We start from the raw sequence: 27448 nt of genomic DNA on the forward strand, positions 1-27448 counted from the left end.
TTGAGAGTGAGAGAGCCCCTGGATGACCTCAGATAGAGAACTGCTTAATACACAAGGACGAAAATGACATTAAAATTTAGGGAAAAGATACAATGTATGTGCATTATAAGTTATTGGCAAAGGATGCATATCTAGAAAATGTGACCAACTCCTGCAAACTAAAAGCCAGCCCCATTAAGAGAGACAACATGGATAACATGTTCCCAAAGGAGGAAACAGAATAGCCAATTACACCTGAAAAACCATCTAGCCTTATTAGGGAGCAGGAAAATGCAAAATAAAACTAACACGGAATACCATTTTATACCCTCCATATTAGAAACTTAAAACAAGAATCACTGCTGTGTTGGGCTGGGGAAGCAGTTCAGGGGCAGAGCTCCTGCCTCCCCCGTGCAAGCCCCTGCCTGGGTGTAGTGCCCAGCACCATGGAAAAAGAAAAAAAAGATAAACAACATATATACTATTGATGGTATATAAACATGGACAACTACTTCTGAAAACAATTTGACATTAATTATAAAGTGAAAGATTCATATACGCGTGAAATTTAATTCCTGAGAATCAGCCGTAGAGGAAAAGCTTGATTGTGTGTTCCATGACACATGTACAATTATGTTCACAGCATACTGTTCTCAGCATCAACAACAGAAAGAAAGAAAGAAAGAAAGAAAGAAAGAAAGAAAGAGAAAGAACCCATGAAAATCACCACAAATCTGTCCTTCCAGGAGAGCGAATAAGTAAACTGTGGTTTTTTGAATACAATGGTGATGTGAGGAATCGGAGCTCTGTGCATCTGCACAGACGGACCTCAGGGACATCGAGTAAAACAAAGCAAGTTACAGAGAATACTCTTGAGTGGGATTCTATTGACAGGAAATTAAAAAATACATACACTTGAACAATATACTCATGTGTGGTGAAACTAGACTAGAGCCTGACATATAACAGCAAACAAACAGGAAGAACTGACAAATTCAGACGTAAGGGCAAAGCACAAAGGTGTCTCCAGCATTTCTGACTTGGGTGATGGGAACGTGCTGCCATTTCCTGTTGTTTTTGCTACAATTTACATTTTCCCTATATGCCACGCTGTGCTAAACATTCTTTTAAATGTACTTAACATTTTTTAATCATTAAAGAAGGAAAAAGTTATGAAGTATAAAGTCTGTCTATATCCCAACTTTGAGGAACTGAATTGTTTACAACATTCTAATGACAGACACCCCTCTTCACATTCAGAATTAAAAACCAAATGCCTGAAAGGTTCCGTACACCCACTCACACGCTGGATCAGTTTTACCAAGGGTCTGTACATGTCAGGCACCACTCTAGGGGTTGGGAATGTAGGTAACTAACAAAAAGGACAGTCATTCCTCTCTGAAGAAGTTCATATGCTATGAAGAAAAACAGGGAAGGGAGAGGAAGAGGAAGGTGTGATGTGTGTATGTACTGATACATTCAATATGTATCACAAGCATATATTAAAAAGTTAATTAAAAAAGGCAGAAAAAAGTAAAATACACAGTATGTTGGACAGTGATACATGTTACAGAGAAAAAGCAGCACTGGAGAATATGTGAGTGAGCATGTTGCAACTTAAAAGGAAGGCTTGGGGAGATCTGGGTGAGTGACAGCTGAATAAACACCTAAGGAAGTGAATGAATAAGCCCTACGATATCTGGAGGAGAAACGCTGTAGGCAGGGAAAACAGCAAGTACAAAGGTCCTGAGGTAGGCAGTGTGCTGGGTAAGGAAGAAGCAGCACTGAGGGCCGTGTACTGAGGAGAGCTGAGGAAGGGTTTGTCAGGAGATATGCCAGGCAAGTAATGGGGCCGGATGGCACAGGACCTTAGCTCTCATCACAGAGACTGGCTCCATTTCTGAGTGCTGTCAAGAGCCACTGGAGAGGTCTGAGCAGAAAAATGACAATATCTGAGTTCATTTAGTAAATACTAAATACATAAGAGTGAAGGGAGGGGCCTTCAGTAGTAAGCCCGGTAAGCTGGGGACTCCTGCGGTACCGGAGACAGGTGATGAGGTGTGCTTCTGAACAGAATGGGAGGGGACCAGCAGGATTTGGGGACAGATTGGGTCCTAGGGCGTAAGAGGAAGAGAAGGGTCAAAGATGATGCCAAGACTTCTGTCCTGAGAAACTGAAAGAATGAAGTTGCCACATACTGAAACCGGCAAGACCGTACGAGGGGAAGGCATGGAGGAGAAGTAAAGGCTGGCACCAAGAGCTCAGGTCGGGAGAAGTTTCAGACACCTTTGCCAACAGCAGCCTGCACTGGAGTTGTCATTTGGGAGCCATCAACATACAGGTGATATTTAAAGCCACATGACTAGGTAAGCTCATCAAGAGACTGGGTAGACAGAAAAGTCATCCAAAGATTGTTATAAACATGTACCTTCACCCTTGTATCTCAAAACATCTGAAATTCTGCCCAAAATGAATCATGGAGCTAAATGTCAGGGCTACAGTTATAAAATTTACGGAAGAAAATATGGAAGAAAATCTTAGTCAAATGAGTTTGGGAAGAGTTTCAAAGAGTACACACACACAGTCAGGGCAGTGGCACACACCTACAAACCCGGAGCTCCGGGAGGCTGAGACAGAAGGACCCCAGGCTTGAGACTAGCCTAGCTAACTTAGTGACTGGCAAGATGGTCCCCAAATGAAAAATGGGCAAGGGGTACAGCTCAGGGCAAAGACCCTGGGCTCTTCCTGACTCACAAAGAAACAAACAAAACACAAAGGCATAAATTATGAAAGAAAAATATCAATAAATTGGACTTCATGAAAACTAAAAATATTTTCTCTTCAAAACAGACTTAGAAAACTGAAAAGGTAAGCCACCAGCAAAATCTGTATCAAAGAACTTGATTATAAGAGATATAAACTGCAATTCTCATATACATTTGGTGGGAATATAAAATTGTTTAACATTCTTAGAAAAGTTTCTTAAGAAGTTGAACATATACCTACCGTATAAACCAACTACTCCTCTCCTTGGTATTTGCCTGAGGGACTGAAAGTCTATGTCCAAAGAAGGAATTGTACATGAATGTTCCTAGTTTCAGTTGTAATAGCTTAAAACTGGAAATAACTCAAATATCAATGAACAGTGATTAGATAAATAAGCAGGGATATTCCCATAATGACTACGACTCAGCCATGAAAAATGAGAAAGTAATAAATGGAACGTGGATGAGCTGCAAAAACATTGTGTTTACTGAAAGAAAAAAAAAAAGAGTATGACCTGTTTGATTCCATTTCTGTAAAATTTAGAAGATGCAAGCTTTTCCACTTTAAAGGCCTTCATGCTAGTAACCCAGTGTAAAATCGCACGGCAATGAGAGACTTCTTGTACATTCACTGGGAAGTCCAGCACTTCCACAGATATTTTACTGCTCTTTGGATCACAAAAATTTTTTAGAGAAGAGAAAAAAAAGGGGAACATAGGCTTTCATTCAAGTACTGGGGCTGCAGCCAGCGGTAACAATAGTTTAGAAAGTAACAGCCAGAAAGAGGGAAGAGGGTCAAAAAGTTTTGGCTAACTCTACAAGTGTCAACAAAAGTCAGCTCCTCCGTAGCCGAGGAAGAATTAAAGCCCACTACATCCCAAGCTGGGGCTATCAGCTGTGCTGAAAATGGTCCCCACCCCACAGTGAGACTTTATCCAGGGAGAATCAAGGTAGGAGGGTGCTCATGAGGACCGAGTCCTGGTTTTCAAATGCAACCGTGCCATTCCCATGCACACAAAACCATTCTGCACTACTGTGAGAAGGCTGATGAGTGAAGCCTTTTAAAATATGCAATACATGCCAGAGCAGCTGCCGGTAAGACAGCGATCCACAGCTTTGCAATTATCATGTAAAAACAAACAAAACCCCAAATGTAAATAAAGTATAAAATTCTATCCTCACTTTAATATCAGAAGCTATTTTTTTCTAACAAACTACACTGGACCCTCGAGCTACAACCAGCCTGACATATGAATAACTTGGATTATGAATGGAATTTTAGTTTTTAACTTATGACCAAGGCCTTGAGTTACGGTCTGAATGCTGGCTGCTTGTGTGGTTGTAAATAAGGACTCGATGCCAGAAAAATGTATGTAAGTGTACATAAGCGACAGTCCGAGCCCAGATGAGCGTGTGTAGATGTGATTTTGGTCAGTGCTTTATATAATCACTATGATTACTGCTATCAAAATGGCCCCCCAAAAAGCTAGAAAAGAAGCTAAGGAAAGAAGGGAAGACAGAAACAGACAACCTTAGACCAGTTTACAGTTCTGAAAAGGCTCAGACCTAGTGAGCCAGAAGCTGGTCCAAGTGGGCTACAGACTCTCCCAAGGAGAGAAAGGACACCAGAGAGCCAGATTCCTGGTGTTCTGAGGGCAGGGGACGCTCCTTCCAAACAGTAAGCACCTTCCTTTTTATCCTCCCTTCCCGCAAGCCAAGGATGTCAACTTGAATGGTGAGCACAGAATGAAATTATTGTTTCTGGTAAACTAGGCACATTTTATAACTGTTTGGTGAATACACTAGAAAATTATTGGTGTTTCTCGTAAATTATGAATATTACAGAACCCCTTTTTATTATGAAAAGATTAGTTAAGGGGTGTTTTGAGAGATTCAGAATGCATTGAGTATTTCTATTATTTCTTATGGGAAAAATAATCTTGACTTACAACCAACCTGAGTTACAACCAGCCCATGAGAACAAATTGAGTTCGTAAGTCAAGGGTCCATGGTAATTATTTTTTCTTTTTCTTTTTTTTTTTTTTTTGGTACCAGGGATAGAACTCAGGTCCTTGCGCTTTCGAGGCAGGTGGCAGAACCACTGAGCTAAATCCCTGGCCACTCTATCTTATATTAAAACAGAAAACTTAATTTGTTTTTCTATCAGCATTGATTACATAACTTAGTATAGTTTTGGTAATAATACTTCATCATCAGATGCAAATTTAAGTAAGAACATTAAATTGACATTTTTATCCAATTAAAAATTACTAAATAAAAATAAAGGAAAATCAGAATAAATCAATTCTCAATATGAATATACGTTTTAAATTTACACTATAATATGCATTCATACAATGCCCCATAGTGCAGTTCTGCCTGATACACTACAGATAATTTCCAGGATGTTTTGGCTATTAAATGAACAGAAATCATTACTAATTAAAATGAGTAATTAAGTAGTATTAGAAAGGAAGTTACAATTCTACAATTTAAAAAATAATTAATTTTCACAATTTTGACCATCCCTAATCTGAAAATCCCAAATCCAAAATGCTCCAAAATCCAAAACTTTTTGAGCTTTCACATGATGCTGTGAGTAGAAAATTCCATACCTGACCTCATGTATGGATGGCAGTCAAATGCAGGTGGACTGAAATAGCATACAAAACTATATTCAGAATGTAAGATATATATGAAATATAAATGAATTTCATGTTTAGTCTTGGATCCTATCACCAACACATCTCATTATGTATATGAACAAATTAAAAAAACTCGAAAATATCTGAAACTCAAAACACTCCTGGGTCCCGGGCATTTCAAATGAGGGATACTCAACCTGTAATGGCTCTGCTGTAACCATATGAGTAGTTCTGACACTACATAAAAGTGTTATTATATTTATTATAAAGTATTCTTTATACTTTAGAGTATTGACCTTGAAGAAGTCAATCTAGGAAAGATCAGAGATGGTTTAGGGAGAGAAAGTTAGGTGGGGAAAAGATTAAATCCTACTTTAAGGACAAAGAACAAAAAGCCAAAATGTTCCAGGAAATATTTCAAGTTCATTACATTATTTCAATTCACTTCTATATTTAAGTTATCAGACTGTGAAACCTAAGAGGATACAGAATCAAAGAATGAGCCAGTATTTTTGCTAAGCTATACTGTAACATGATGATTAAACTTACTTTTCGGCAACAAAATAGTATAATGAATATAATGTTATTTTTCTATCTATGCTGCATGGTCTATGATCTCCACATTACAGTCAAGAAGCAAAACCCAACCAATCAACAACAAAACAAACTCAGGAAGTTAATTAAGTTGCCTAGGCTTGGACTGCTGCGAGGCAGACAGGCTGGCATGCAGGGAACTGAGAAATGTCTTATTCCACAAGTAGTTCATGCTTTTTCACCTAAACTAACCTGTTGCTATTCCCAAGGCAATTAACATTTTAGAAGACTTTTACACAAACGTTTAAAACAAACAAGGGCAGCAGAGCACTTATAAGAAAGGTAGGAATGTAGAAAATATATACTTCAACCTCTTCCCTAATTTTTTTCTCTAGCCCTGAAGTCACATCTAAACCTCCTTGGGACAAGGATTTAACATAAAGCCTGGAGCAGATGAAAGAAAAGTTAATTCTCTCTAAAACTATGAAGAATAATACAAGATTAAACTTTCACATACTCTTTCCATAGAGAGAGCAGGAAAAAACATCTTTCTTGAACTGTTTATATCCTAATGGAAAAAAATTAAAGTGGTTAAAATACAACAAAAAAGCAGAAATTTAAAATAGGAGCAAAAGAAGTAATAATTATAGGTAGAAATAAGATGATGACAAATTTGACAAATTTTCAAAACCTAACAGCAGAAACAATTACAACAATGTGGAAATACACTCAATCATTGTGAGCTCAATCACAAAGAACTTTCATAAAGATCTGCCAAACAATGAGCAACCCAGATCAGATACAAGCAAAACCACGACGGCAACATCTGCCGAGTGACCTAACGCACCACACAATACTTTAATTGTTAAAGGGCGAAGCAGATTCCGACGTGGCCTCCTAAGGCCGGACAAACGGGGTTCTGAGGGGAATTGGGGTGAGAGGAACTGAGGCGCAGGGATGACAGACAGTGCTACTGGACGACAATGCCCAGGACTTTCACAGCCGCGCAGACAGTGTCCTTAGCACACGAACACCATTTACAAGTGCCCAAAAGAACAGCCGAGCATCACACAGGTAAGTTATTTTTATCAAATCTACTTTTTTCCAAATCAAACTTAGATTATCTACATTATCAGAAAATCAATTTAAAAACAAACATTTTCCAGTTAAAACAAGTCATAACCCAGGTCTTCAAACTGGTTGTTGGATTTCTGAATACCAATGAAGTAGAGGTTTAGATTAGTAAGTATACAAAAATACTGGGGCAGTGGCTTGGGTTGAGCATGTGAGGAAAAAGAGGACCCAAATCATTCTTTAATGAGCAGTCCCCAACCACTGTCACGTAGGGTGTGAACTCCTTTCTTTACGCCCTACTATTTCAAAATCACCACTTATATGCTTTCCCTGCCCACTATTGATCTTTTTGTAGTAAGCAAGAGACTAGAAGAGTAATAAACAGGCAAGTAGAACTGTCTTGCCTTTTATGAGGTTTATAGAGTATAATTTTATTGGTTCATAATAGCTTTGGAAATGCCTGTCATGTCAAAGCAACTACCAGTTGAGAAAGAGAAACACTATCAAAAATATGGGTGTGGGCACTGGAAAAGGAGGGAGAGAAGGAAAGACAAATATTAATTACAAGTGGGGGTGGAAGAATAGATTTTATTTTTCTGACTCATTAGGATAGGTTTCAACGAATCACTGACAGGTAGAAGGTTAGAAAAAAGAGTGCTAGGGCTGGAGATACAGCTCAAGAATAGCATGCTTAGCTACCATGTGCAAGGCCCTGGGTTCAATCCCCAGCACTGCAGATAAATAAAGTTTTAAAAAGTAACAAACAAAGAACAACAACAAAAACAAGAGGAACTCCTCAAAGGAAGGGGGGATGGTAGTTCTTTACTCTGAAAAGAAGGTAACTAGGGCAATATAACTTGCAAAGTCTGGTAAAAGTAGATCAAGGAACTTCAATATCTTTAGCCTTAAAATTCTGAATATGGTTCAATATTCAGCAGAGAGAGAGAAAGGCGGGGACAGGAAAAGGTAAAGGAAGAGAAAAAGAAAACAAAAAAGAAAAGAAAGAGAAAAAGAAAGCTTGTTGGCATGGTCACACATACCTGTGGTCCCAGCTACTCAGGAGCCTGAGGCAGGAGCCTGGGCTAGAATGGGCAATACAGTGAGACTTTGTACATCTTAAAAAACAAATTCTGAATGCAGAGATTTTTTTCATCCATAGCCAGAAATGTCTGTTGTCTTTTTTACTGTGATTTACAATGTTAGCTCCTTACTCTAGTGCTGTGTGCCTTAATAGTAGGAAATTAATATAGCCGGGAGAGAAATGCAAGAAAAAGCCTGATGGGTAGAGGAGAGAAAGGGGAAGTGGACGGGAGAGGGGAGGGGAGGGAAGGAACTCAAGTTCCTAGAGGAAACAAACTTGCATAAATCATTCAAATTAGCACCTGCTTGCCCACTCCGAAATTGACTTAGGTACAAAACAGTAGTTACTGAATTGGGTGTTTCTTGCTATCAATTCGCCGTGAGACACAAGGAGCTTGGAGGTTACACTAACCTCACAGAGGAGCGTGGTAATCATGGGTTTGAGAATGTTGGACGCACTTTCACAAAACCCCACAGAAGGCTGGAGACACACACCAGGGGAGGAAGACCCCGGGGGTGGGGGGATGACAGGAGGCCACCAGCAGTAGAAAGAGAAAATCCTCCCACCCGCAGCGCTTTCCGCCCTTTAACCCTCCTACGATTTCTCCTGCATTCACACCCTGCCCCTACCTCAAGGGCAGAATTAGTTCCTGTTCCTTTATCTCACAAAATCCCTGCAAACTTCACAGAAGAGGGAGAAGACCTGCAGGCAGGTACTGGGAAGGGTGTGTCACTGAATCCCACCAGATGACAGGAACAGCTCTGGTGGAGCCCCGTGCTAATGCGCAAAGGGCCGAGCGTGGGTGGACATCGTGACATCACTACAGGACCAGCAGACCTGGGGCACACTGGCCATGGACCCTGGGCGGGAAGAACTCGGGGTGAAGCCACGGCCCACCCACTAATCTTTACACTCACAAAAGTCTTGCTACCTAGGTGTGGAGATGTCAGGGAGAACTAAAAAAATAAGAACCCAATCTTCTGTAACTTACAAAATTCTGATTCTATTCATCCAGCAACTATAAACTTAGTGGAAAACCTTCATCAAAATTTATGATAAAACCACTACTTTTCTTTTTAAAAATCTGTAAGCAATAGTACACTTTGCTTGAAGAAGAGAAGAGAAATTCAACAGGTTGACAAACCGTGAACACCTCGCGCAGTTTCTCCAAGGGTTTTTCTGAGCCTCTGGCAGGCACCTCTTCGCTTTCTTCATCAAATTCTGTATTTCTCCCTTGTCATCTGTAACTCAGTACTCTGTACGTAACAGATTTTATCAAATGTCCTTCACCAGACTGAAGCAGCTTGGAGTCTCCCGATACCTTTATAGTTTATTTCTTTAGGAACAGGCACAGTAACAGTCCAAATCAAGCACCTTAAAAAACGTTATGTGTGAAAAGAGGATCTCTTGGAAATTTCAAGGAAGAAACAAGGACAGAAAATCAGAATGCTACTAAGTCCAAGAGGAATAAGAAAAAAACCTTGTTATCAAATGATTTTCTTAGTCAAACAAAGTACACACGCACGAAGGAAGGCCTACTGGGCCAGCACGCGAGTGCTGAGTCACCCTGAGAAGGCCCAGGAAAGGGAAGAGGGGCACTGCTGCTGTCCTGAGACACCTCGGAAATACTAACTAACGGTCTTACATTTCAGCAGACCCAAGACACTGACTGAGAGGTGAAGAAGTACAGTGATGTCACGGCCACAAGCACCCACAACGCTACGACTGCTCACAGCGACCGCACCGAAAACCTGGCAGAGCAGCCCGAGGAGAACAAGCAACTGAAAGGGCTTTGGGAGGAGCACACGGACGGGAGCAACCACCTCCCCTCCCCTCCCCTCCCCTCCCCGGCGGCTCGTCAGCACGCGTGGCTGAGACATCCATTGCTCTGTGAATGCTCTCCCCTCGACACTCAACAGGACACTGAAACCCCAGCCCCACGCTACACATGTGAGGTTCTTGCTTCTGAGCAGAGGGTCAGAAAACATGAGGCCCAAGTGGCTGCTGAAGTCCAGTTAAAGGTATGAACCACTAATTCTTGATTGTAAAGCTACTCCTTTTAATTACGTACAAAATAACTTCTACAAAACTATCACCTTATGTAAATCTGAGCGTCACTAACAAGCCACTGCCCGGACTGGGTGGCCAGACCACTCCTCCCTGCCAGCACCCACCGGCCTGGCCTCCCAGGCGACCCAAGGCCTCTGATGATGCTGGGGAGCCACGGCTGGACGAGTCTACCTTTGAAGCCAGCCTCTACTCACAGCTGTTTTTGACTGCATGGTTTATATAGGGTTAATCTCTGCCTCAGTGCGCAGAGAAAAGAGCCAATGCAAAGCACAAGCAAAATTTTCTTCCTCCATGAAGGTTTAGAAAAAAATTAAAGTCATTTGTAAGACAAACTACTGAGAACAGCAAACACCGCACCATGTGAAAATATGTTCTTACATAAATGAAAAGTACTGTATCATGTCAGTTCTACTCTGTCACTCAAGAGTGATGTAGGTAACATGCCCGAGCAAGTTAGCTGTTTTCCAGTCTCCAACCCAGAACTGCTCACTGGGTGGAGCTACATCCCCAGCACCACCTGCCCTCAATTTTAAATTCTGAGGCTGGGTCTAAGTTACTAAATTGCCCAGGCCGGGCCCAAATGTGTAGTCCTCCTGGCTCAGCCTCCCAGAGCGATGGGATTACAGGCCTGCCACCAGATGATCACTGGATTTTAAAGCAAAAAGGGAGACTATAGGCTTTACTATGTTTGGGAAACAGAAGGCTATTCTAACCTCCCTTGGAAAAATGATAAGGACGCTATGTAAAGAAACAAACATTTTCTATCTCTACTTTTCTTTTAAAGTACATTTTAATTTTTGGATAGGTAGGACTTTCTGAAACGGGGTCTCATTGTGCTGCCCATGCTGGTCTCAAACTTGCAACCCTCCCGCCTCAGTCGTATGAGTAGCTGGAATCACAGGTGCCTGCCCCTGCACCCAACTGCAGCGGGACATTTGTATATGTAAAAAAAGGACACAAAGGGTTTAAACCAGAGTCTTATTTTCATACTGTATCCATCTGGCTCCCATTACGAGTAATTTATTTTACTAATTAGCTAATCCTTCCAGTTTTTCTTTGTAGAAGCATAAAAACATATGACTGCACATTCTTATTGTGCTCCTTTCTTACACACAAGGTATTGTACCACGCGCAATCCTTTGTGCTCCGTTCTTTTTCACTTAATAGTATGTCCTCAGGATCTTTCCATCCATAGCATCTTTATTATTATTTTAACAGGTGGAGAATATTCCACGGTATGAGTCAACCAGCGGATTCACTCAGTCCTCTACCGAGAACTGCCAAGATGATTCTCATTGCTCCGGTTACAGTGGCATTGCAATGCGTGACCTCGTGCCTGTCATTTTACCTCCTTGGGGCCCCGTTGACTTTCCAGCTGCACCTGGAGGGAGCTCTTCTCCCCGCCCCACTCTCCTGTCTCACTGACTGTCAGCACAGGCTGTTCCTGTTTCAAATTCTCTTCCTGGTGGGGGGGGCGCGCACATGTTTGTAATCCCAACACTCTGGGAGGCTGAGGCAGGAGGATGGAAAGTTCAAGTCCTGCCTGGGCAACTTGGTGAGATCCTATCTCCAAAAATTAAAAGAAAGGCTGGGGGTGCAATTCAGTGTGGAGGTCTGGGTTCAGTCCCCAATACTAAAAAACAAAAGAAAAGAAATCCAACAACAAAACAACTCTCCCCGCAGACCTCCAGTCCACTGCTTTGCATTCAGGTTCGGCCTCAATGTCACCCCTCAAGACAGCCTTTGAGATGCCCGCACCTGGCCGGGGGTCTGTCTCCTATGTATGCACGGTCTCCCTTCATGACACCCACCATAGCTCGTATTTATGTAACTGCTCGGTAAATGCTTAGCTTCACTACTTGACTACTTCCCTACTTGACAAGACCTCTACAACTCTTTGCCGACAGAGCGACTGGACCATGCATGGAAAAGCAATCTGTGAGTATTTGCTGAATAACAGAAGAAAATGCCAATCATGCCAATTACAGTAATTACAATCAATCTGCTCTATTTCACATGTATTCCTGTTTTTACCTTTTAAGTATCTGACACTTAGTTCATTCCATTTCTTCTACTCAAGTTCCTATTGTCTAAACTACTGTGTTCATTCTTAGGTCCTACTAAAACCTGTCCTTTATAATTTAGATCTAGGCCAGGGATTTAGCTCAGTGGCCCCTTGCCTGCCTTGCAAGTGCAAGGTCCCTGAGTTTGACTGCCGATACAAAAAAAAAAACTTTTGAATCTAGCATTTGCCAAGAATTCTTTCAAGGGCTTTACTGACATTAAAGCAGACTTTCCCTCAGTGTGGGAAGGCCTGTATGGCCTCACTTATTTCTAATCAACTCTATTTTCCAGTCACATCCATTCTGACTATACCACCCCCTCTGCTGCCACAGGGCTATTGTACATGCTGTGTTCCTTCTGCCAAGAATACTGTTTTCCAATTACCTAGTTAATAGTCAACATCACTTCCACATCACTTTCTCTATCAAAAAATTTTTTTCCTGGTACTGGAGATTTAATCCAGAGGTGTTCTACTACTGAACTACATTCTCTCTTTTTATTTTGCCCAGGATGAACTTGAACTTTACAATCCTCCTGCCGCAGCCTCCCAAATAGCTGGGATTATAGCCCCCATTACTCTTAACTGACCATGTTCCTATCCTGGAAAGTCACAGTCAAACTTTCATACACACACCCACATCCACACCCACCCACCCACCCACATGCACGCACGCACATAATACACACATGGAGTGATTTGATTGAGGTTGTTATTATTTTTTTTTTTGGTACTGGGGATTGAACTCAGGTCCTTGTGCTCGCGCAGCAGGTGGTGAAACCACTGAGCTAAAATCCCCCGCCTGAGGTTGTTTTTCTTACTAGGCTGTACATTCTTTGAGGGCTGAACTGTATTTACCTTTTTCACTGGGATCACTGATATCCCGGACACTTCCTGACTTTCTGGCACACAGTATATGCACAATAAATGTTTGTTAAATGAACAAAAAAGAAAGAACAGCAGCAACACGAAGTTATATTGAATTATATGATGAAACACAGGCAGCAAAGCTGCAGGAAGAAGAGAATGTTTCCCAGACCCAAATGTGGCTGATCACAGTTGGCACAGTGTTGGAAGGCCACTTCTCTTGTGTCCAGCACTACTAGCTCCCTAGTTGCCTAACACACTTCGACATTTAAATCCGTTTACTTTTTATTTAGAAACAAATAGGGTTCTTTCACCTATATGACTTAATTTCACTTGATCAATCGATTGATCCATCTATCTCAAATACAACCATTTATGTCTCTAAGGTACAGAAATAAATATGGTTTGAAATCATTAGCATAAATATATTAAAAGTACTCAAGGCATAAGAAGTTAAGGTACTTTTGACAATGGGGAAAAATGTTTTAAGAATGAATCTGCTTATAGCAATTAGATAATGATTAACATGCTCCTTAAACTTTAGCACCAAATACCACTTTTAAATCCAGAAATTTTGGGCTGAGGCTATGGCTCAGTGGTAGAGAACTTGGCCAGCATACATGAGGCCTGTTAAAAAAAAATTCAGAGGTTTACATTTTTTCCTCTCAAAGAGAAGTTTTAGTAAACACAGACTATCTTTTCCACGTCTTTCAAGTAGTATATCTTTACAAGAAAGTACTAGGCTCTATGCACTTCCTAGTACACGATATATCTGTATAACGTGAGAGCCACTGCAATTATATTTCTTCCTGTCTTTTACCACGAGTCCATTAACTCATTCTAGGTTTTCTAGTCTTTGTTTTGCTCCTCTTTTTTCTGTCCAATGACTTTATTCTGTTCATTAAATTTTTTCTAAAAAATTAAATTCATAGTAAAATACATATAAAACAAGTTTAAAATATAACATAAAAGAAATAAAGTATTAATAGTAGGCCAGACATTCTGACAGATTATATTGTGTTTAGATAGAAAATACTGCACGAATGAAAATAAGTCAATTTAAGATTCAGAATGACTAAAGTTTTTAAGAAAACAAAATTTTTAACTTAAGTAACTATACTGGATCCAGGATAGATCCTAAGTCTGGTTCATCTTTTTCTGTCCTCTTCATCATCCTTTAAGACACTAAAATATAAAATAATAATTAAATAAGCCTACAATTAATGATTATGGCTAATTAACATTACCATGAAGAATGTATTTTATCCTTCTTAAAATAAGAATATAATATGGGCCGGGGATTTAGCTCAGTGGTTTCGCCGCCTGCCTCACAAGCGCAAGGACCTGAGTTCGATCCCCAGTACCAAAAAAAAAAAAAAAAAGAATATAATAAAAAAACCCTTACTTTTTATATTTATACCCCAAACAGTTTATTGGACCTTTTGATACATTCAGTGCCAACCCCCCATATATTCATAGCCTTAAAAAAAAGATTTATTGGGGCCTGGGATTTAGCTCAGTTGTTCCGCCACCTGCCTCACAACCGCAAGGTACTGAGTTCGATCCCTGGTATGAAAAAAAGAAGAGATGTATTGTTCTCAAGTTCAATTATGGTCATCTTAAAGGGAAAAAACCTTTTTTTTTTTTTTTTCCTGATTTGCAGTGCTGGGGCTTACGCCTAGGGCCTTGTGCATGTGAAGCAAGTGTTCTGCTGCTGAGTTACGTCTTCAGCCTGAAAAATTAATCTTAACCCCTGCACACATTCTATGTAGTTCCTAGACATATAAAGAGTTGTTTATAAAAAATAAAACAAGTTGCTGATGTTGATCTGGATGTTTTTCTGTACCTTTTTGCTTCCTCCTCCTACGCAAGTGCTGCAGGCAGCGGAACAGTTTCATAGAGAATATGCTTTGCCCACTAAAGGAGAGGGAAGTGATCAGATTTGCCCTCTTATCTCCTCCTAGTAGACTCTCACATGCTTCCATGTCCATGTTCCCCCATGTGCTGCATTTGCTGAATGGATTTGCTACACTAAGCCACACTACTGCCTGGGAAATACAAAGGGCACAAAGCACCAGAGAGCTCTGTTTGCTTTCTCTTAACTAAGGTGGCCTATATTTTGCTTGGAACCATAACAAGTAAGCAAATGGCCTTAATTCACAAAAAGATAAAAGATACATATTTAAAGGTCTTTAAAAGGAAAAATATTTGAAGAGTCCTATTAACTGTGTCCTTATTGCTATGCAACTCAATGTTGTTTAGTAAACAAAGAAAAGAATAGCAGAGATTAATAAGAATTGTTTTGGATAATGACAAACACAAATACCATGGATAGAGAGATAGAAAATATAGGTTATACATAGAACTCAAGTTTCTTATTAACAGTAAATGAAATATTAATGCATGCTCACACACACAGAAATGTTATCTTATATATCTACCCCTCTTTAAGTTTGCCAGAGGAAAGAGGCTAGACTAAGAACATACTATAAATACCTCATTCTAAAATATAGCTCAGAGCCTAATTCCTGATCTGCCTCGAAATTTTTTTTAAAAGTTTCAGAAAAGAAACAACAAAAACACTAAAACTTCCTACTGCAATTACAGGGCTCTTAGTCCTGTACTCCAGGCCCATTTGCTTCTGCTTCATGAACTATTCACCACTGTAGGAGAGAAGTCAGGCTGAGGGTGTGGCTCAGCTGGCAGAGTGTGTGCCTAAGGACAAGTGTCACTATGGAACGATTACCCCATGAATGAGAACTGATGGAAAGCAGCCTCCAGTAAAAAATAAGAAGAAAGAAAAAAATGAAAAGGGCTGCAAAAAGTTGTTTACCAGGTCTTCAGAACATCAAATTACAAAACAGCACAATGAATGTCTAAGTTTGTGAAAATATCAATATACAATATTTAAGAAATAGGAAAATTATATTTTGTTAAAATTCAAGGACTAAGTTGATTATCTGACATCTGTGCAGAGCTGTTAAGGTACAAATTCAGTTGCAAGTTAACAAAAAAAAAATCCAGATTTGAAGTATTTCACACTGCCAACAAGGCAAACTGGGATGAGATTTTCTAGGCCTAACAACTTGTTTTACCTTTAATTTTTTTGATGCTATTAAAAATAAAAGTGAACACTGCTCAACGACAATAACAAAAAATTTAAAAAGTTCTCTCGTGGATCTAAGTCTTCGTCCAAATTATAGTTACTCCTTGTTTAAAATAACAGTGGCAATATCTCTTTATAGTTTTGAGGAATAAAAAGATAGGAAGAGCAAAGATTCCATATAAACTTTATTTCAGAATAGCTGATTGCTGAGTTCAGACTGAAATCTAGCTTACCAACAACCGTGGAAAGCTAAAAACAAGGAACACCTCAGGCCACGTGCTAAAAGGGCCTGACTGTGCCCACTAAATTCCGATCTGAAACCCTCACCATCAAGGCAAGGTAACAGGTGGCGAGGGATGGAGCCCTTCTAAATGGAATTAGGGCCTTCCCCAGGGCCTGAGGGAGCCCACTTCCCTTTTCCAGTGCAAGGGCACAGCAAGAAGGAGCCATCTACCAGCCAGGTGCTGGGCCCTCACCAGGCACACAGTCTGCCAGCCGGTTGCCTTGTCTCAGACTTCTCAGACTTCAGAGATGGGAGAAAGACATTTCTGTCACTTATGAGCGAGTAGCTGTAGTATTTTGTTACAGAAATCTGTATGGACAAAGACACAATCTAAGCACATAAGATCCCTGAAAACAAGCAATTCTCTATTTTTAATTTTATCGTCAAAAAGAAAAATGGTGATAATGACATTATTCTCAAACCAATGACTTTCAAAGCTTTATCTCCGAAGCCCTGACCTTGTTCATCCAAATTCCAAACACACATCATCAATTTCCTACCAACTATTTCCTCTTGAACATTTTGTCGTCTCAAATTAAACACTGGGTCACTCCCTGCAAGCCAAATCAGCCTCTTATTTTGATTTTCCAATCCCTGTCATGCTGTCTAAAAATCAGTGTTCTTTCTGTTCCACTGCTACTACTAAAACCCTCTAGGGTAGGCTCTTAATCATTTTATCTGGTTATAAAAAAAATCCCTCATGGGTTCGTGTGCTTCTATTTTCATTCTTGCTTTACACAATGGTGACTGCTCTTTCTAAATCTTTTTTTTTCTCCTACCACTTTCAACTGTAAAAAAATTCTTCAGTGCTTACAAGACAGAGATAGAAGTGAGATCCACCCGAGTAGCGTTACAATTCAGAGCTGGCCTGGCTGGCTCTCAGGTGTTTCCCCCTCTGCCCGCTCACTGTGTATCTTTTTGAGGCCACTTGGAGTCTCCACAAGGTCAAGGCTTGGTATGATCTGGCGCTCAGTGACCTTCTGATTCCACCTTCCATTAAAGCCCATGAATCTTAACATTTCTGTTAGTCTTTCCCTATCAAATATGTGTATTTCTCTATTATGCCTCTTTTAGCATTGCACTGTATAGTGATCATGGGGCGGAATGTCAACACTATTTTTATATTTAAAACATGCAATGCCTGTATCTAGTGATATATTCACATTTACAAAATATAGAACAGTATAATCTATTCATATACACACATACAAGACTAAATTGAATGTAAATGTTGCATTAGCTAATGAATGCCAAAAGGTGGTGTGTTGTGCTCTGGATGGAATGATGCTGGGCCAGGTGTCTGATAACTAGCAAGGTTTCCTTCTTTTGCCACTGTAATATTTTCAGGTGAGTAATATTCACTTACAGTAGCTAAAAAATTTAAGTGATAGGCTAGACTTGGTAGATCCCAAAGAAATGTTAATTTGCAAAGGAAATGTTAAGGAAAAGGATATCAACAAATTGTAATTTAATACAGCCCTGGGATGTCACAGAGAAGGATATAAACATGACCATTACTGTTTCCTGAGAACTGAAGCATTTTAAGAGGCTACCTGGAAGAAAGTATGGCTGAAGGCTGTCAAGACTTGAGAGGCACAGAAAGGCCCTGCCGATGTGCAGTGGAGAGGCTCGCCTTCCAGGACTGAGCTGCACTTATTCTGTGGCTGCTCGCTGCTGGCTCTCCCATTTCCAGGCCTGGAATCCTCCCCACAAAACCGAGTGTGCATGTAGTGGAAGATACGTCACACGTGGGCCTGTTAGTGAGAGCCACCCTCAGGTAAACCTACAGCAAGTCCACCTCAGCCCGCGCCGCTCTGGTCCCCTTAGATGGATTCACATTACATGAAAACCATGTGGCAAACCGATTTCTTGGCTTTCCTTCTAGGTATTGCTAAGCGAAGCCCTACCCTGGATGTTTTAATCGTTCCTCATTTATCAATTACTGAGAAGAATGCTAGTTTTCTCCCTGAAATTTGTATGTACCATTAACAAAAAGGCTTCAAAATATTCAGAGCAGAATTTACCATTATTTATTTAAAACACTTGCTACCAATATCAATCTGAAGATCAGTGGTTGAAGAAATAAACTTTTGCCAGCTGTTACATATAATAGAGTGAGAGTACAGTTGATGACTTTTACAACAGAAAGGTAAATATACTTTGTGTTCTTCTAAAAACTCAAACACAAGATTTCCTTTTTTTTTTCTTTGTTGGTACCGGGGATCAAACTTGGGACCTTGCGCTTGCGAGGCAGGTGCCAGAACCACTGAGCTAACTCCCTGGCCCAGGATTTCCTTTTTGTCATTGTCATAAAAGACACTTAACAGAAACAAAACACTTTCAACTCTTTTTGGGTGACTCCATTTTAAAGCCCACAGAAAACTGTCAGAAGGTAAAAAGTAAGGTTACCTTATTTTCTTCTAGAAATTTCAATTTGATGGAAACATCACTGCGCATTTTATCATATTTTTCCTTATGTGCTTGGAACAGATGTTGTGACTGCTCAATTTTGGGCAAAGTGTTTGCATCACGTGGTCCAAGATTCAGTTCTTCCAAATCAGTGCGATATGCATCATATTCAATTCTGGAAAGAAGAGAATAAATAATGCATACAACAAAATCAGTGAAATATGTTTGGGAGATGGGTTGGAAAATGTAATGTTCATTCTCGTATTACAGGATTATATATAACTTCTCATACCTATTCCATACCTTATGCTTTTTTAAAGAGCTATTAATATAGGAATGGGGGTTAAGGTAGGGCCTGGGGGGTGTGGCTCAGTAATAAAGTACTTGCCTAGTATGTGATACTGGGTTTGATCCCCAGTATCACAAAGGGGGGCAATTAAAAATGGGAGGAAAGCTGCTTTTTAATACTATTAACTATTTCTCCCAAAGTATAGCATTAACTGACAAGTAAAATTTCCAAAATTTAAAAACCAGTTAAAAAAAATAGATGTTAAAACCAAACAGATGTCACAATAATACTATCAACAGTAGAGACTGATCCCCCATGTGAACTGAGTAGCACTGACGAGGCAAGGTGACGAGGACAGCAGAACTGAAAGGGTCAGCGGTCCATAAGGTCCGGTCCAAGCCGCCAATGCGCAACAGGGAGATGAGGTGAGCCGTATGTGATTTAGTTGTTTAGAAGTTATGTTAAAATTATAACCAACTGTGCCTGTCTTAAAACAGTGTGCTTTTATTTTACTCAAAATGTTGAAAGTATTATCATTGGAACATGTAATCAATGTAAAAAAAAAATCGAAGTTTTGGGGGCTGGGTACTGAGCCTTAGAAATCCACTGCATAGCCTGCACTTCCAATTCAGGCTGGCCATGGTTCGAGTGCTCACACAGACTCATGTGACAACTGAGGGTCAGAGCTCTGGATGGACCGCTACAATGTAAGGATGCAGAATGTGACAAGGGTGTCCATTACAGGGCACTGAAGACCTCTGTGTGAAATGTATCACCTGAGTATTCTCCCACCACCAACTGAAAGCTAGCCCACACCATCATTCCCTGATCCACAGCATCTCATAATACCTCGAGTCAAGGGACCTGCATACACACAGCGACTTGTTCAGCAGCTTCGACAGTTTAGGACTCAGCCAAGAAGCAGCAAAGTGATCTCTAGTTTAATCAAAATATGAACGCAAAGTGTGTATCTCCAAATTACAGTTATTCAGATACCTAAAGTACAATTTACATCCCCTGGTGTGGGAATGAGAAATTCTTTAACATAAACTGTATTGTATAAATGATTTGGGAAAGAGTACATCAGTCCATGACACTTGGCTTAATGTAGTCTTTTTTGTTTTGTTTTTTTGAGGGGGGTCTCACTATGTAGTCCAGGCTGGCCTTGAACTTACTATGTACCCCAGGCTGGCCTCAAACTTGCAGCAATCCTCCTGCCTCAGCCTCCCAAGTCCTGAGCTTACAGGCATGTGCCACCATGTCCAGCTACGGCCTAATGTATTAACAACTAATGAATGTAACAAACTTGATCTTTCAGGGCCAAAACAGGATCATTCATTCATTCATTCATTGATATACTGATTGATTCAACAATAATCAGGTGGGCACAGTGTGCCTGAAAGTAAAGCTATAAAGAAGAGCAGCTATGTTTATCCTCAAGAAGCCTGCAATCCAAGGAAGACACGCTTGTAATGACTACTACAAAAATGGCATACTGGAAACTACCATGAGGAGGAGAAAGAAATAAAGAAAATCGAGAATAATTAACTAATGAGGCATCTAAAAAGCATCTTGGGGCAGAATTAAAATACTGTAATTAAAATCTGAAGGATAATAAAAGCTTAATGGGTTGGTTGAGGCACAGCAATTGGTAAAACATTCCAGGAAGAAAAGAGCATGTGTCAAGGTATAAGATCCCACATCACATTTGGAGATGAATTTAGTATGTTACAACCTGAAGCTGAAATACAATAAGGGGAGGAATTAAAGTTGGACAAGGAGGTAAGAGTAAAATTAAGTAGCCCAATGGCAAATGGTTCTGGTCTAATCTGGTGGGGCAGGGGATGTGAAATCACTGCAGAACCCTGATTGGACATGAAAGCAACATGATTTAATTTGTTCAGGACACAAAGATGCTCTGGTGGCAGAGCAGTGAGTGGAAGGTGGCCTGGAGCAGGAGATGAAGAAACCACAAGCAAGGAAACTAATTTAAAAGACCATGGACATGTGAGAAATGAGTTGATGAAGCAGCATGAAGGCAGAGGAGCTAAGACGACAAAGATTCAGGAGGCGACTGACTCGTGGTAATAACAAGTCAACTCCATGGCTTCAGCGGCCACACTCGAGCCCTTCATGGCTCTAACATGTTAGTCAGTATCGGATCTCTGTGCTCCAGGTTCTCATCTCTGACTGGGAACAAAATCCACAAAAACTTCATAGATTCCAGGAAACCTGAGACTAACTAACTGTTAGAGTGCTTATTATTATAGCCAAAAGCAAATATACCAAAGACTAAAAATAAAAGGGAAAAAACAGCTAAAATACATGGTGGCAAGTGGCACTTTAATATAACAAATATCCTTCAACAGTATTGGAGCACATTTCTAAACAGCAGTGGTTAATGTAAATATAAAAAAGGTTATAATCCTAACCTTATATTGCTTAAGTCTTACATCAGAGTTTGCAGACAGCATCACAGTAAAAACTTCCATAAGAGCTTCTTTACAGTGCTCTTTACCGTCAAGAAGGGGGAACATGCCGTTTTCGAGATGCAGCTCCTCACTTCTAGGATGCCAGTCTGAACTGGGTCCACATCATGGTGTGGGCTGGTTATTTTCTAGATGATGTAAAACTTCCGGAGAACAGGTGTTCACCTCTGAAAAGCCCTGACCACAAGTGACTCCCTTGTTGGGCTGCTGGGGAGAAGTGTTGCAGGGGGTGCTGAAAGACTTTCTGTGCATGGAGCACCGGAGGGCTAGGAAACATGCGCACACAATGCATAATGGGGAGCATTAAGAGGCCACCCGGGCACTGGGCTACATTACCACTTTTTGTGGTGATCAAATAGATGACCTTTGCTCTGAACGGCAGTAAATTCTGGTTTTGACAGAGAAGAAAATTCAGCTTCTGAGAAACTTTAATCTTGGATTCTTTTGGACTATTAACCCTCAGCAGCCAGTGTTTCAGGGTTACAACTTGCCAACTGCTCAGCTACTTCATGGACACAGAAGTCAAACCCTAAACTCACGTTAATAAATAAGATCACATGTGGTACTGTGAATTAAAAAGGACAAACTGTGGGGTGAGTTGCTGCTTGAAAAGTAGTACACAAAGAGAATCTCTTAGGTTTTCATTAAATAACCAGATATCAAGAACACAGAATTTACTTATGATTTTGTTCACAAGTTTTCAACAAATGTATACATTGTATAAATTAAGATCTACACATCACATTATACTTTAAATTAGAATTCTCACTAGAAGATGGGCAAATTAAGCCACGTGTAATACATACTGCAACTCCAACTACTTGGGAGGCTGAAGCAGGAAGATTCTGAGTTATGGGGAACCTAGTGAGATCCTGTCTCAAAAAGAATGAAAATGGTAGATGATGCAAAGATGCTTTCTTTGCCTGTACAAGGCCTTGGGTTTAATTTTCAGAACTAGGGGGGAGGGAGATATAAAATTATTTTTTATAATCAGATGTGAAATTTTGATATTTTCATGTTTTTTTGAGACAGTCTTACTGTATACTTAAACTAACTTATATAGCCCAGGCTGGCCTCAAACTTATAATCCTCCTGCCTAGCTTCTCGAGCACTGGGATTACAGCTGTGTGCCACCACACCTAGCTTATATTTTATTTTTAAATAATTTTTTTTTTTTTTTTGCAACACTGAGAATTGAACCTAGGACCCTTTGAATACTAGAGAATCACTCTACCACTGAGCCACAACTCCCACCACCAAATTTTAGGTTAATTCAGTTCAAGTTTAAGGCTTATTGATCAAGAGTAAAAGGAAAGCCAAGCCAAGTGCAGTTGTGCCCACTGGTAATCCCATACATTTCAGAGGCTGAGGCAGGAGGATTGCAAGTTCTACGCCAGTCTGGGCAATTTAGCCAGATTCTGTCTCAAAACAAAAAGGGCTTGGATTACAGCTCAGTGACCAGTGAGCTCAACCCCTGGCACTGACTCCCCCAAAGACAGGGAACCAAGGGGTTCTCACCTTGGCTTTGAAGCTGACTACAGGTGAACAAACTATGTTGTCTAGAGAATGATTTATCTCCTCTGTCAATGAAATAACTGTTTTAGGCATGAATAATGACTTAACTGATACATCTAGCTTTCTTTAATATGGGTTAATATTTTAAAAGACATACTAGAAATGAAGCCCAAAAAGAAAGATATATGCTAAGTAACTAAAATATATTTCAGGGTAGGTAGACAATCACAAAGTAAAGACAAAACAGATATATATAGTTCTTAACCAGGAGATGGTGGTGGCACTTAGGGAAGAAAACAAATTTTCACCTTCAAAAGTCACAAAAATAGACAGACATAGCAGTGCACACCTGTAATCCCAGTACTTGGGAGGCTGAGGTAGGAGGATTGCACTGAGTTTGAGGCCAACCTGGGCAATATAATTCAAGGCAAGCCTGAAGTACACAGTGAGATCCTGTCTTAAGAAAACAGAAACAAAAACAAATTCACAAATACCAGAAGAATCCAAATGACTAGAAAACTAGAAGCCTAAAATGACTAAAGAGACAAAAGCAAGTATATCCATTATGAACAAATCAGGACATTCTGAGTAAGGAACAAACTTAGAAAAGAACCATAGAGAACTTACATAAATGAAATATTTCATTTATATAAGTAATGAATCCTTTGGTAAATACAATGTCCATGAAAGACTTTAACATGTTCTCACCGGCTTGAACCACCAGTGGTACATGTATGACTGTCACATCAGGCAGCTTGTGCCACTGGTGATACAGATAGATCTGATCACCTTTATTGGGCTTTTTACTAATAAAATGAATTAACGGCTAACTGATGGACACTCATGCATGTACCACTGATGGTTAAAGCACCCAGAAGTGAGACATACGATTATGGCCCTGTCGCAACCATGTTAAACAGTGCTGGAAAACCTATTACTAGTAATGTTAGTGAAGAGACTCCTAGGAAAGATCTTACTGACAGATTCCTTCAATGAGTGTCATGTTAGTAAACAGTTAAAAAAGAAAATCAAATAAACAAACAAAAAAAATCCCCAACAACATCAAATACACCAAAAACCCCCAAGACCTAAACCTATTAAATAAGCCACGAAACCCTTACCCTATCCTCCCCCACCAGAATATCAAAGTTTTCTTTTTCTTTTTGGTGGTACTGGCAATTGAACTCAGGGCCCTGGCACAGAACTATGTCCCTAACCCCTTTCTTGTTTTTGTTTTTGAGACAGGATCTTGCTAAGTTGTCCAGGTTGGGCTGGAACTTGCCAACAGTCCTCCTGCCTCAGCCTCCCAGTGCTTGGGTAACAGGTGTTAGATCTTTATTTCTAAGAATTTTATACATTAATACTGACTGAAAATTATAAGTACAGGATGGAACAAAAGCATCTCTTCTTGTTAAACCATTAAAAAGTAGGCCGGGGATTTAGCTCAGTGGTTCCGCTGCCTGCCTTGCAAGCACAAGGACCTGAGTTCGATCTCCGGTACCAAAAAAAAAAAATATTAAAAACTAACTTTTTCAAGTCCTTAGACTTGTACTTCTTTAAAACATAAAGAAATGGATGGTTCAGCAAAAGCACTTAACTGCAAAATGACTAGATGAGCTAGGAGTCTCACAGCTATCTGTCACATCATTTAACTAGGACAAGAGGCCAAAATACAAAATGATGCTTCTAAAGGGCAAAGTTTGCATCCGTATTCAACTATGCCACAAAAAGTATTTTAAAAAATACTAATTTCAAATGTTCAGAGAGAAAAAACCTCAAGGGCAATTGGACTAATGTTGAAATAAAACTGGCAGGGCTTATAGGGGCAACAATTGAGTCTGGAATCAAAAGTTGAAAAAGGCTATCATGGGCTTGCTACTTTTTGAATATTTCTAAGTGTTTACTAATCCTAACAAAATGGTCACAAGATGGAGAAATTACATACACATGAAGTAGAATGTATAAAAATTTGCACAATAAGCAGCTATCAAAATATAAGGCAAATATTTATGTAAAAGTTGAAATGGGAAAGAGTTTGGAGACAGGTTATAACCTGGATAAATGAAATCTGGGGTTGGTATCCACAACATAAACCAAATCCTTGGGGGCAGAAATGAGTCTGTGAATGCAGGAAACGGAAAGCACACACGTGGCTGCGGGGGAGCAGCAAGCCGTGTGCCCCGGGAGGGAAGCAGCAGAGATGAGGGCGACAGGTGAATTCAGCCATCAAGCATGGCTGGCGGGACAAGGGCTCTGCCTCTCCCCGGGAACCAGAGCCGGGAGGGAGATCGTCCTTCCCCTACTGCCCAGCGGGCGAGGTTTGGGCGCACGAGCAAGGTTCAAATGGACGTTCCCGAGGCATGAAGCAAGCATGCGGGGCCTTCTGGAAAGTACACAGGAGAATGGTAGAAGCACCAAGAATCGGAGGCACCAGTTCTGGTCCCACCTAGATAGTTCCTGAGGCATTCATTCATTATTCGGCCTTGCTCTTGCTTGTTTCCGGAATCTTGTTCTCCCTGTTCCGCTGTGGGCTACTCTGACATTCCAGGACATTCTTTTTCTGTCAGAATTGGGCAGCGTTGGTTTCTGTTGTTTGCAACCAAAAACCTTAACTGAAGTACACACCATAAAATAAACAATACAGAGAAAATTCATACCTACCTGGCACTTTCGTATTGTTTCACAGTCATTAATGTATCTTCAATTGTTTTATTCACCAAAGTGTTTACACTGGCAATAAAAAAATTAATGGCCCCAAGAAGAGTCTCTCCGTTTTTTGCCAGAAGCTTCTGGGTATCTGCATTATAGCCAAATTCTTCCTAAAACAAAGAAGTTACCTTAACTTATTCAGAAATAAATTACCAGATATGACTCTGAAAATCTCAAACATATCATTAATGGGAAAATACGTGATTTAAAAATCTATCAATAGAAGTTTCACCTTTTTATGGCAGTCTTTAAATATGTAAGAATCTAAATCTAAATTATAGATATATAATACTGATTATACAGATATACAATTAACAAAAAAGTTTAATGAACCAAATTGTTATCAGTGCAGATGCATAGCCAAATCTGAATAATTTTTAAAACCTAAACTATTTTGTACTAGAAAGAATATTTTAGTTTCTACATTTTGTTTCTGTTACACTATAAGCACAGCTGTTAAGAAGAAAAATATAGCAGATTATTAATCAGAGAAACTATAACTTTTACAACCAAATTAGGTAACAATTGGTTAAAACTTTCAGACATAAAGTAGACAGCAATTTTTTGTGTTTTGACTGAATCCCCTCCATGTATAAATATTAGCAAGACACATTTCAGTGTAAACTCAGTGACCAGCTGACTCCTGAGCTCAGGTCTGTCTCAGCACACTGCTGAGGAAAGATCACCCATCACCACATTCAGTTTATTCTCCCTGAATATACTGTGTCTTGCCCCAGCAAATATTACACATGCCTCCTTCAGATATGGCAAAAAAAGAATCCTAAATATTCAGCAGTACAGTCTTCCCAGTCTAAGTTTCATTAATTAACAGATTAATCAGGAACATATCTAGCCAAATAAAAAAGCTGATCACATTTTATTGTAGGATGTATCTTTCAGGTTTAGAATTCTCCAGCTTTTTTTTTTTTTAATTTTTAAATTTTTTTTGAATCTGGTTTATTTCAATCAGTATAGTGTTTTCACAGTTCACCCAAGGTTGGAGTAGCCACTGCACTTCATTCTCTTTCAAGGCAAAATAATTTCCTATTGTGTGTGATTGCTACTTTTTGTTTACCCCATCATCCACTGATAGGCACTTGGGTCTATTCCTACCATTGGTCACTGTGAAGAATGCTCCTGTATACTCTGACATACAAGTATTTTTTTGAGCTCTTTCTTCCAATTCTTTTGCTTCTCAAAGTATTAATTAAACTGGGAGGAGTTTTTTTTTTAAAATAAAACACTCCTAAATTTTACCTGAACAAAATGTGATATAAAGCAGTATTTTAGACAATGAAAAGTGAATGCTACACTATAGCTATAACTTAATTTCTAGTTGATATACTATTCAATAAATTGCAGGAAAGTAAAATTATCTGTTATGCTAAAAGCATTTTCCATTTAAGATAGGTCCATGGAACTGTTCACTCTGGACTCAGTCTTCAAGACTGTACCAATTGTACCGTAATTGCAAATATTAGAGATATATAATTATATAAATATATCAATCATGCATGTAAAATCTAAAATAAAAGATAGGACAGCTGAAGATTTTTGGCACCAAGTTTTTA

At 39.8% G+C, this 27448-nt stretch overlaps 1 protein-coding gene and 1 long non-coding RNA gene across 17 annotated transcripts in view; one reads left to right on the plus strand and one right to left on the minus strand.

Moving 5' to 3' along the window:
- The window catches only part of Arfip1 (ARF interacting protein 1), a 105980-nt gene that overhangs the window by 2856 nt on the left and 75676 nt on the right, over positions 1-27448 (minus strand). For all 16 annotated transcript variants that reach the window (XM_087205777.1, XM_087205773.1, XM_021247903.2 and 13 more), the window contains 2 exons: positions 25830-25987; positions 18876-19050 (listed from right to left, as the gene is read on the minus strand). In XM_087205777.1, coding sequence (XP_087061903.1) covers positions 18876-19050; positions 25830-25987 — 333 coding nt within the window. The remainder of the gene's footprint in view (positions 1-18875; positions 19051-25829; positions 25988-27448) is intronic.
- LOC110346595 (uncharacterized) lies at positions 6724-11595 on the plus strand. The gene is made up of 3 exons (XR_002390730.2): positions 6724-6997; positions 9731-10099; positions 11367-11595. It is a non-coding gene; the product is annotated as an uncharacterized LOC110346595 (long non-coding RNA).

This window comes from Heterocephalus glaber, unplaced genomic scaffold, assembly GCF_053883595.1.
Source record: "Heterocephalus glaber isolate CG9 unplaced genomic scaffold, H.glaber_assembly_v1.0 deba00000613, whole genome shotgun sequence".
Taxonomy (NCBI): domain Eukaryota; kingdom Metazoa; phylum Chordata; class Mammalia; order Rodentia; family Bathyergidae; genus Heterocephalus; species Heterocephalus glaber.